The sequence below is a fragment of the Accipiter gentilis genome, chromosome 9 (genome assembly GCF_929443795.1).
Source record: "Accipiter gentilis chromosome 9, bAccGen1.1, whole genome shotgun sequence".
NCBI classification, from domain to species: domain Eukaryota; kingdom Metazoa; phylum Chordata; class Aves; order Accipitriformes; family Accipitridae; genus Astur; species Astur gentilis.
In genome coordinates this window covers 15,763,767-15,775,983 of record NC_064888.1, presented here as the reverse complement: position 1 = coordinate 15,775,983, position 12,217 = coordinate 15,763,767, and the positions used below count along the sequence as shown (strand labels likewise).

General features: G+C 38.3%; 1 protein-coding gene across 12 annotated transcripts in view; it reads left to right on the top strand.

Moving 5' to 3' along the window:
* Nucleotides 1-12,217, top strand: part of ZMIZ1 (zinc finger MIZ-type containing 1) — a 362,912-nt gene that overhangs the window by 218,284 nt on the left and 132,411 nt on the right. For 11 of the 12 annotated variants that reach the window (XR_007507221.1, XM_049809830.1, XM_049809846.1 and 8 more), the window contains one exon: nucleotides 9,970-10,075. Coding sequence is in view for 10 of the 12 variants with exons in the window: in XM_049809830.1 (XP_049665787.1) it covers nucleotides 9,970-10,075 (106 nt within the window). In the remaining 2 variants the exon portion in view is untranslated. Of the gene's footprint in view, nucleotides 1-9,969; nucleotides 10,076-11,213; nucleotides 11,309-12,217 lie in introns of those variants that run through there. The other variant, XM_049809845.1, reaches the window with a different exon arrangement.

Here is a 12,217-nt window from a genome sequence, read left to right as displayed (position 1 = left end):
ATAGAGCATCAAAACAGATCTGTTGTATTATGAATAGCCGGTTTAATGGTACCCGTGGTATAACAGATTCTTCACATCATTTAAGTCTTATCTATAATATTTTTGCAAAAATTAACCAATTAGATATAGTCTTATTAATAAAAAGGAAAAAAATGTTCGTGCTTTAATATTAAGAAGTGGTTCTTAGAAAGTAGTTCTGTTTATCCTACACACCATCTTCATGTCGGCACTGTCAGTAATATCTGGTTCGCTTTATAACACCAGTGTATTTTTATTCCTGTTGCCTGAATGGACCCTGAATGGATGCAGAAGAATGGTCTTAGAAATATTCTGCTTGGGCATCAGCACAAAAGCTTCCAGCTTCACTTACGGAATCACTGGTTTTGATAATAATATCTAGAATAGGCTGTTACAGAAGGTTTTCTGTGCTTAAATTGTAATGCCAGCACTTACAAAAATCTTAATGACTTGAAAATTTCATAAGTTAGCTAGACAGCATGTGTTGAACATCAACATGTTTCTAGTGTTCATTTTTCCTCGGTGATTTTTTTTCTCTTTTAGAAATGTGTACAGTATACACACTGGCTATTAGCAGTAGTTAATAATTTTGCGTATCAGCAGTACTTGTTGAAATTGCTAATATCAAGTATAACTTGATATTACTGGAGTTATATTTGCTACTGTGGGCTCTGGTGACATTGTATGCAGGAAAATAGGAATGGTTTTCTTATCTCAAGAACAAACTCAGGATTTGGTACAACAGCTGAAATTTTACCAGAGGGGTGTCTAATAAGGCAAGTAAACAGGCTTTGTTTAGCTAGTTAAATACTTTGTGTTTGTTATACAGGATCCTTTAAATTATTGCTCTTTTAGAGGTGAAATAACTTCTGTTTATCATAAAGAACTTAGGCTAATGCTGTCAAGGACTATGAATAAAACTGGAATGTTTCTGTGCAGTGCAAACAGTTGAAGAGAAAAAGCTTAGGGTACATGGCTAAACCTATGGCTTGTGCTATAAAAAGAAAATATATTTTCATGAACTAGGCCCCAAAAGCTGTGCCCTTTCTGGCAAAAATTTGTGTGACTACATGGTATGTTCAAACAGTTCTGGCAGACGCTTGTTCTAGAGCTCACCTTTTTGTGTCACCCATTACAGAAAATCACCGGAGTGAGTGGGTCATACAAGTTTATAAAGAAAATGCATTTCAACAGAGAAATAAAAAGTCAAGGAGGGAGGGCTAAACTTTGAATCTGTTTTCTTCCTTGCAAGCTACAGGCTACAGAAAGGTTCCCTTAAAGAGCTTTGGTGGAAGTCACGCAAACAAATTATCATCTTTCTCAGAGACAATAGACTCTCTTCTAACTTGCCAAGGAAAGCTAGGTGTTATTTTTCAACAGTAGTTATTTTCAAATCAAATAGAACTGTCTGTAGGCCAGAAACTGAATTATAATTGAAATCATTGATTCTATAAATTATTGAAATGGTGTTCTTCGGTATGTAACATTACTTCATGCATAGTGTTATGGGGAGCTGATTAAAATAACTTCCACTTTCCACAAACCAGGTGTAGCTATGTTTTTATTATGATTGAAACAATTTCTGATTCTAGCATTCATAGTTTATAAAGCACTTTGGGACAAGATTATGTTATGGTAAGTCTAATAGTCTTGATAAGTTTAAGAACATCATTCTCTAAAATTGTACTGTATATAGCATTACCTTACCGTCTTCTGAAAGAAACAGCTTTGGTTACTACACAGCAGTTTAAAAAAAAAACCAAAAAAAAACCAAACTAGTTTGGTTGGACAATGTTGTCTCACTCTTTTCTGCCTTTTCTCAGATCCACTTTAGTCTCATCCCATAGGTCTGTTCTTGCCAAGCACATGAAAATTTACATTTTCACATGTAAATGATCTTAAAGAGGCATTGGCTATATTTTGTGTGGGTGCTGCAGCAAAAATGGAAACGAGGGGACAGCTGAGAGCAAAATGCACAGATCTACAGACTTATCTTCAGCGAATGATGGTAAAGGCACTGCTTTGTTCTCTTACTGTGCTTCAGCATTACAAGGTGCCAAGTTCATCTTCAGGGCTCTTCAGTGTGTCCAAAAGAGAAAGAAGAGGTGAGAGAAGCACAGCTGTGTACTGTACCTAGAGGCTTAGTCTAAGAAATTAAAATCCACCACCACAATGGTTTTGGACAGTAAGATGAATTCAGGTTAAGCAGGGTGTGCTTACCTGAACTGACTCTTGGCCAAAGCATTGAATGTAACAGAGCTTCTCCAGTGAAAACTGAGGTCTCTCACCACCGTGGTTAGGATCTGGGTCTGTCTTTCCATGCAAAAGATGGCACTTCCTACCCCAGTTTGTCCACAAAAAGCTATGCTGAAATAGTCATTAAAAATGCACTCCCCCTACCCCCCTGCAGTGTTCTAGATTTCCTCTCCAAATGATGACTGATGACCTCAGTCATCAGATGTGGGAAACTCACCCACGTTTGTTTAAGAAATGCTTCTCTTTAAAAGAATAACAACACACAAAGCTGTAGTCCTAGTCGTACTCTATCGGAAGATTCTGGATTTCATTTAAATCTTTTGTGCTGCTTGTAGCTCTTACTAGATCTGTGTACTGCCGCAATAACAAGCATCTGTGTTAAACCGATGGAAGTATCTGCTTTAGGTTCATGTTTTAGTGATACATGGTACAATAATAGTTTGAATTGCATTACTCCTTGGAAAATCTTGGAATTGAGACTGTTGAGACTTTTTTGGTCATTTAAGAAAAAAGAAGGCTGCTCTCAGTTTCATGATACAGAAATCTATTTTAGTTCATCCAATATGTAATGAAAATTATAATAAATTAAAATATATATATATATTAAAAAAAAAAAAAGACAAGAACAGAATCTTTGAATAATATCAAGTTTCCACAGCAGGATGCCTCAGACAGCAAAAACAACAGGCAAGCTAATGCTAATGGGTTCACAAGGTATCTGCTGCTACATTGCCTTCACGCCTGGCTGGGTTCATTCTATTTAATGCAGAAAACTATGTAATCAAAAATCAACATGTGACATGCAAAAAATAAAATTTCAAGTCAGGTTAGGATCTGAATGTGAGTAATTACAGATGGAAGAGTTGGTTAAGCTTATCTATACCCAGAAAATGGCCGGATGCAGCTGCCCATTAAAGCCCTAGAAATGTTGCATTTTGTCTTTGTATGCAAGACTTCCAGAGCAAAAAGTTCACATGGAAGAAATTCTGCTTCCATCATCCTCTCCATGCATTTGTTAAGCACACAGTTTTATGTGTTTGCAGTGCATCACATCACTCCAGGGCTGTGTACATGCTGTACCATCAGAGTACAGCCAGCAGGCACAGAACACTCTGCTTCAGAGCAGCTCATAGTGCTACCAAATAATTCAGGATTACTGGCTGTCATATGACCTCATGGTGTCTTAAAGCCCTGCTTTAAACTGAATTTCATTAGTCAAGACATGGGTTATTTTACAGCTTTAAAATATTTGTTTGAGATGTGTTGCTGTCCAAATTAAAATGCTTTTGGAATTTCTTTATCACTTTCTTCATATGATGTCTGTATGTTTCATCCATATCATTTTTCAAAGTCTGCCAGGACTCAGGTGGCAACAGTATTGCAATGACCCAGTGATCAGCTGGCTTAATTAGAGCAAAATCCCTGCATCTTTCCCTCTGGGAGAAAATTTCAGGTGGAGAGGGTTGAGTATAGTGACCTTCTCTTCTATGTTTATGGTTGTTAGAGAAATGCAGAGGAGCGGAAGAGGATGTAAAGGAGAAGATATCCTTATGCTGCATGGTTTACTTCACTGTTGCAGGCAGTGTCAAGAAAAGGAGTCGTTGGCAGGGACACTGCTTTATTTTATTTTGAAAATATGGTCCTTATCCACCTAATGGGGTGAGAAATATATTTTAAGAAAACTCTAGTTTGAATGCAAGGGCTCTGTAGACTCTCTTGCATTTGCAGAACCTACTTAATGTCTGTTTTCAAGCATCAAAGGCAAGAAACTAGTTAGTGATAATAACTTCACTCACCTCCTTTGATAGTATTGTTGAGGCAGCCATTCTGCAACTGGAATGTAAGAGTCTCATCAGACCAGGACTTCAGATCACAAAGATTTCCTCTTCCTTATCCCACCCCACCCCCTCCTTTTTTTTTTTCTGTTTGAGGCAGGTCACTATTCATGTTGGAAAATTCCTCAATTTGCTTCCTGTTTATCTGATCTTTGTGTGTTACCGAGGGGGAAAAATTACCATCTACATTGCAGAATTCTAATTACAAAATTTCTGCTGTAGTCTTCAAACTGCATTCAGATAATTTCAAGTATGCACAAGTGGCTGAACACAGAGCTGTCTGAACTAGCAATCAGCTGGCATTTTTAGTTTTGAGCAGCCAGCAAATTGAATTGGTAAAATTCATTCTGATGCCAGCAGGGGGGGGTGCTCTTGACTGCTGTTAGTTAAGAGATTCATTGAAAGTACGACATAATGGGAAGGGAGTTTTGTAATAAGCAGTCATATAGCTCTCTTGATTAACAGGCCTGTTAGGTTAAGAGGTACATTGTTCCAGTACTTCGTGGTGTGATGACAAGAAGGGCAGGGAGTGGAGCTTGCCATGGTGTAGCTCCTTAGCCTTGCAAAAGGAGAAAGGAGAAAAAAAGGGGCGGGGGGGGGGGGGGGAGAATTGCAGTTAAACTCAGCAAAGACAAAAGAAGTTGGTAGCTGAATTTCTCTTTTCATGTTATTAAAACCTCACTCTCATCATTTTCCCCTCACTGTCAATGACCCTGAGGGTTCAGGCATCTGGAACTCCACAGAGCTGTCACAGGCAGCGGATGCAATGTCTCTGTTATGAATGCAATATTTATACAGATTAAAGATTTCAAAGGTTTGGGGTGATCATATTTTCTTATTGGTGGTTAATGTTGCAATAATGTTTGTTTGCAAGTAAGGTATGTGTTCCTTTAAAGACACAGCTTGAAATAGTTGTCAGCACCATATCTAAGTTAAAATAAAAGCTAGGTTTCCTACAAGCACACGTAGGAAATAGGCTAGCTTTTATAAGGTCTAACTGTCTCAACTGTTATTGTAAAATATATTGAAGTGTTGAACCTTGCGCTGGCCAAACACCATTCTCAACTGTGATAAAGGATGATGATCTCAATTTATGATTGTGGTATTACTGGCAACTATGTCCGTTAGGTTTTTTAAATGCACTACTTTTCAATGGAATTTTATGGCATGTATGCTTAGGTCAACTAAGATACATGTGCTTACAGCATTACACAATGAAGTCATGGTTGAACACATGGTGCCTGCCGCCTGCATGTTGTCTGAATTTTTGCTGGTGTGCTCAACTTGAGTTAGCAGTTAGAGAAAGCCTGAGTATGTTTGCAAGTGGTATCATATCACTTAGCCATAACATTGAATGGATAATTGAAACTGTGTTGATGCGATCCCATCTGATCAGCACTGTTATCTGAGTAAGACTGAAATCACAGGAGGTTTCAAACTTGGGGGAGTTCCTGGGACAGGGTTCAGTCTGAGCTGGGTGGCTCCAGTCAGCAGCAGGTGTCTGGAATTGCCAAGATTCAGCTTGAGACAGACCTAAGGGAGTGTGGTGTCTATTCTTTTTCCCCAAGCTGGGATGTTGTATAGGTTCTGTCTGGTCTATTATAAATTCCGTTACTCCCCAAACTCCAGGGATTGATAGGGAGCCTGTTGCAGTTCTTGATGATCTTTAATACCTGGAACATTTTCCCTGTACTTATCCGTAGTCAGTTGTACACTGAGCAGACGAATTCTGCTGTGTTCCTAATTCTCTATTTGGGCATTTGATTTTTCTTTTCCATCTCTAGTATTTTATATGTGTCTTTGTCCTGGTTTTTTAACATTTTTCCAGTTTATAAAGATTATTTTAAACTCTTATCCTGTCCTCTCCAGTGTTTGCAGACTCTTCTGCCTGTTATCATCTAGAAGTTTTGCAGTTTACTCTGTTTCATTGTCCAAGTCACGACTGAATACGTAGAAGTGACCTGTATCCAGGACAAGTCATGATTTGACAGAGAACTATTAATTAATAATCTGAGTAAAATTTATACTACTGTCATCTGGGCTATGTCTCTCTGTTTATGACAGTGTCATATAGGCCAATATCAAAAGGCATATTAGACTTAAGGTATGTTACATCCACTGTCTTCCTTACAAGGCTAGTTAACTCGTCAAAGAAGAAAACTGCACTGTGCTGATGAATTCATGATGATGTTCTGTATTACTCACTTAATACTTGTTTAGTAGTTTGTTTTGTTGTCTGAGTACCCGTAACTTCTGAGATTCACCTTTTTACCATCTTAAAACCAGAGATTTGATGTGCCTCCAAGGTATCTGTCTTGAATGAATTCCTGAAGATAATCATTAGCAGTTGCAAGGTTTGTCCGGGCTGGTTCCTCTGAGGCACTCTAAGGTAAATTTCATCAGGGTCTGCTGACTTGAATATATTAAACTTACCAGATGTCTTGTAGTTAGTTCTTCGTGTTTTCTGGATCATATTCCTATGATGCATTTGTCGTCTTGTTTCTGAGAAATCTCAGTGTTTATTTAAAAGGCCAGGAGGTCCCTTGCATACAGGTTCACTGGTTGAAAGCCTTCCAAGTACCAAGTGAGCAATGTCTGACCTCAGTTGTAGGCAACCTGAAACAGGGTCTTTGGAGGATATATACGATCTATTCTTTTTGAAATAAAAGTAAGTCTTTAGCTGTTGCAGTTGAAAGAAAAACTTTAAACTTTAAATACAGTTAACGCAAAAATTCGTAAGCCTATGAAGAAACTAGAAATAAAAAGTGAACCGCCCTATTTGTGTTGACCAAGGGGCTTGCTGAGGAGTGGTGTACAAAAGCCAAGGGCTGGGGGAGAAGGGCCCAGAGAAATCCCTCTTGAGCACAATTCGACCAGTTTGTTTTACAGAGCCTATTTCTGCATTTAGCAGAGTACATAGAAGAAAAATTTAGGTGGAAAATGACTCTTGGCAAAATGGAAATTTTATTAGAAATGTCTGTTTTCTATTAAGTAGCTGAGGGCTTTGTTGTTCTTTGAGAGGAAGAAGGGGGGTTTGTGCAGTTTGTCGGTGGAAGCACTTTCAGATTTTTTATTTTTTTTTTTAAGCTAAAATTAATTTGCAATTTGTTTTCTCTAACATTTTTCATGAAAAACTTGAGCAACAAGTAATAGTTTGACTGGCTGATTTCTCTAGACTCGCAAGTTCAGATTCTGCCTTCTCATGCTTAGTCTTCTGCTTGCAGTGGTTGCTAATGTATAGCTTCACTTGCTTCAAGGTAGGCTTTAGCAGGACGATGCCATGGCCATCGGGGTGCAGTCAGCATTGGGGCTGTGCACCCTGGCATCTGGAAGCTCTGCTTTTGACCATGGCGAGGTACAGAGCAGTGCTTTCTCTGGCGGAGGAAATTAAGAAAACTGATGTCAAATGAGAGTGTAACACGTTAAACCTCAGCCTGTTGTTAGGACTCGGACTGACCCAGACTTTGCAATCTATTCAGTGAAGACATGGCAATCATAGATTGGCTTTCATGGGCTCAGGGTTTTACAATTCTCCATATATCCTGAGTTACCTTGTAGAATTTTTTCCGTAATTAGCAAGATGTCAGTTGAGAGTAGTGATTTGGCCTCTGGCCAGCAGGGTCTCAGTATTTGTAGCTTCATGTTTTAGAATGAGCCAAGCATATAAGCAGACAATGCTTTTCTTAAGTTGCCATGTGCTCTTATAACTGATGAGCAGTTATATCTGCCTTCTGTTCCTGTCCAGTTTCAAAATAAATAGTTCAATGATGATGTGCTTTTTCAAAACAGAAAATGGGAGGGCCCTTTCTCCTTTATTTTACAGACCTGATTAGCACTCTGAAATGCGTTCCTCTGTGATGGTACAGTAGATGATGCCTAAAGGAGTTTAAATAATGTTTACACATTAATGAGACATAGCCCTCAGGAGCCTTTAACAAGATGGTTTTTTTTAGAGGAGCTTTCTGTCTACTTCCTACTGATCCCTTCCCTAATGTCTGCCTGTCAGTGGCTGAACTATGGTGATACTGGAAGTAGGAAAGGGGAACAGTGTGCTTTCCAAGTGTGTAAGTGTCTTCCAGATCTCATAGCAGCCCACCAGTCTTCACTCCTATTGCATGAAATATGAGATATCTTGTTGTTCTCCTGTTGTTCTTTTGCTTGTGTTTGTTTTTTCTTTATTTTATCTAATTTTTGCAAGTTTGGACCCAGAGTCTTAGCCAAGATATTAACAACAATCAGACTTTTAAGTGTAAAGGGTTACAGGCTGATCTACCAAGCTGGAAATGTTTTTTGATTTATCAAAAATAATTGCATTCTTTCTCACAAATTATTTTTTCTTTCCTATCTAAAACTTACAATTGTAACTGCAAAGAGAAACAGAAGATAAAACAATAGGTGTGTTCTAGGGTTGTGTATTATTGCACTGATTATCCCAAATTCTCATTTCATTTCTCGCTACTCAATTTTGAGGAGTGTTAAAAAAAATTTAGAGAGGGGACACTCCCACCTGATTAAGTCATGTGAATCTGTAATTTCTAAATGAATAGGAACAAACAACAGAAACAAAAATCTACCTGGGAACTTTATCCATGCTAATGCTTTCTTAAGAAAGATATTTGGTTCTTAATTGTTAATTACGAAAAGTCAATATTGGAAAAAGTTCAGAATAATAAGATTCATGTAATAGTGTGGAGTAGGTAGGGCAGAATCATGCATGTGTTTACCATTTGTAGGTTATCACATATGTTGCTTCTTCACTCTGTTCTATACTGTCGCTTTTGGGGGGGAATCAGTCCTGGATGCAGATAATTGGAGTGTCATTAATTTAGAAAGAAGCTTTCAGATGGAGATAGGGGTGGGAAAGGATATTTTCTTCTATTGTAAGCTATTTAGGATAGGCGCTTTCTTTTGCTTCGCACAAGGAAATGCTGTTCTGTTTCTTACGGAGTTCCTTGACCATTGTTTCAATGCAAAGCAGTATGGTTAAGAATAATCTGTTTTATATATGCCTCTGAGTCTGAAGTCATCCTGTGCCACTAGAAGGCAATATAAAAGCTCTGCTGTGTATAACTTTAGCATAGTTTGCCAGAATGACCACAGCATTTTGTTTATACTATGCAGATTTTCATGAGGATACATTCTTGGCTGAAAGCTGAGTTGCTGGCCTGGAGAAACGGTTGACTGCTTTTCATCCTTAACCCCACTCTTTGATTTGCCTAGTTTTGCTAGTACTTCTAGATCAGTCCAAAAAAAAAAACCCACCAAAATCTTCTTTCCCTCTTTAATGTGTTTGGCAAATACTTCTTGCACAGGCCTATTTATCATAAAGCTGTAGTAAATGTGCTTCCCAATATGCTATTGTTGAAATGCAGCAACTGTGACACTGATCACAGCGTAGGAGAACGCTGCCCATCAGTGACGAGGAGGACATTTTAACCTAAAGGACCTGGGCACTGCTCTTGGGAACAGGGCCAGGAACTGCATGTTATGCAGAGACAGAGACTTAGGAACTTCTCATCCTGAAGTCTCAAGTACAGTAAAATGTATTCTGTACAATCTTTGCATACATTTCTCTTGCATTATTTCTTCAGCAAAAGCTTTGTCTCTCCAACTTTATTGGTACTACCAGGCCTTTCTTCTGGCAAGTGGGCAAATAACCAGATCACCGGAAGACTCCTGTGTTCAGTTTGCTGTGCTTGCACTGGAAACTGCTGGAGAGCACTGTCCCATACCATGTTTGTACTGTGGCTATCACAGCAGATTCAGTTGCCTAACACTAGTGCTGATAAGCGAGTTAACTTAACTTTGTAAAGAGCTCAAGTAACCCCTAACAAAGCTTTTTCTCTTTTTCCCTTTGCAGGTGGTTAGTCGAGTGGCAGCTCAGCAAGGATTTGACTTGGATCTTGGATACAGGCTACTGGCAGTATGTGCAGCCAACAGGGACAAATTCACTCCAAAATCAGCTGGTAGGAAAAGACTTGTTTTGGTGTATTACTAACTCTTGGATGGTCATATTCTGAATAAATGCTACCTGTGACTGTCTTGCATTCTTTAAAAAACAAAACAAAACAAATAACCAAACCAAACCAAAAAAACCACAAACAAAACAAACAAACAAACAAAACCAAAACCACAAAACCAAACATGTATTTAATGGCAATAGTGCTGCTGCTTTTAGCATTTCAGTGGCATGCTGTTCTGAGGATACATGACTTTGGAAATTTGTAATTTCCCCAACTAGTGCTGTTCACTGCCCTGTTTGATCTTATAGATGAAATGTTACTTCGAGAAGCATGGATGTTCAGTAATTTCATGGTGGGAATGAACACACTCAGGCCCCTCCATCTTGGTAAACCATTGATTTTCTGTCACGTGTCAGCCTCTAAATCCTTCACGTTCATTCTGCGCTCCCTGATACATCTGTTGCCAAACTTTTATTCCTTGACTGTGTAAGTTTGTGCAAACAAGTACCATGGTTTCTTGTACATGTAGTCATTAGTTTTAGAAATTTGAGCCAAGAGTAGGTGGCAGTGCTATTGGTAGAGTATTAAGTAGTCGGTTTTGCCAGTATTTCATGGCAATAATCTGTTACACGACTCTTACTGAGTAGCAATATTTGATTGTGATATATTGCCATTGCTTCTCTGAATAGTAAATGTAGAAAATGGACTTCAGGGTCTTTCTGCTTCCAACATGTTTGATTTAACTGGAGCGTTTAATTCTGGTTCTCCTTTTCTTAGCTGATTAATGTCAACATAATGTGCACTGGCTTGGAAAACAGGCAGATAACTGTTCCATTCCAGACTGAGCACGGGTAACTTTTCTGCTTAGTACCAAACTGGTATGCAGTCCCCATTTTAGAACATCAGAGAAAGTTACCTTCTTCGAAACAGTGATTTGTAGTCAACTGATTGGGTGTTAACATTTCTTTTCATGTTCCTTTTCAGTTTTTATCAGCCCCAAATTTCTTTACTCAGGGCTACCTTTTGTCCTAAGTGCTCTAAGCAGCTCCTGATGCAAAAGTGGCTTTCGCGTCAAGGCATGTTCATTGGACTTACAGATTTATTTTTTTTGTACGGGAAGGGATCATTAATTTTACTAAATGTTGACTAATCTGTCTGATTTTTATCGGGGAAAACTGTGTGGAAGATAAAATATTCAGTTGACCAGGCACAATCTCCCTTTTTTCTGAATTTCTGGTAAGTTTCTCCAGTAGTTAGCGATCACATCTCTTCTTGATTTTTTTTAATTTTTTTTTTTTTAATTAAAAAGCTTGTCAGATGAGGATTCTGGCTATAAGTGCATTAAGTGAGACATTAAAACTTTATTTCCTTTGAAAATACACCTATTAAAAGTAGTTATATGCCCCCCTCTCTTACCAATTCTTCCTGAGGTGTGTTTCTATCAGTGTGTTAGTGAAGGTGAGGTTCTGAATCTTTGGATCTTTTCATGTTATAGTCCTTTTCTTTTAGGGCTTGGGTGAGGGAATAGTCTTGAAAACCACTGGTTAGTCATCATGTCCTAGAAAAGACCAGTGTCAGTGTTTGATTTCTACCAGTAATTACTTTTTGGGAATACATGCTTTTTTTCCCCAGCTCATTACTCTAGCAATCTGTACAGATTTCAGTCTTTCCATTGTTAATTGATACAATACTGGGAAAGCTGGTAATGGAATCATGTGCTCTCAGTGTATTCTAAAAACCATCTTAGTCCTTTGCTTTGCTTCTTATTTCCCAGTTGCATATTCAACTTATTTATTTCCAGTGATCTTAAATATTTGGTTTCACAACTACTTTAGTTTTACCATGTATACAGTTGTTTCGCCAGTTATTCCAGGGATTTCATCATGCCCATCTACATTGTGTTTTTTAGTGCTCTTACTGTCTGTGTTAAATACTCATATTTTGAGGTATACCATAATGTATTTTGGAAATGTCACACATAGCCCCTACTTCAGGGATGTCACATTCACGTATGATCTGTGAGAGCTATATCATCGAATGGGCAAGTTGTAATCCCAGCCTGTCAGTCTTTAGAGTGTGATGTTGTTTCAGACTGTTCTGACTTTTTTGAAAGGGTTAATTTCCACATCTGAGTGCATTAACATT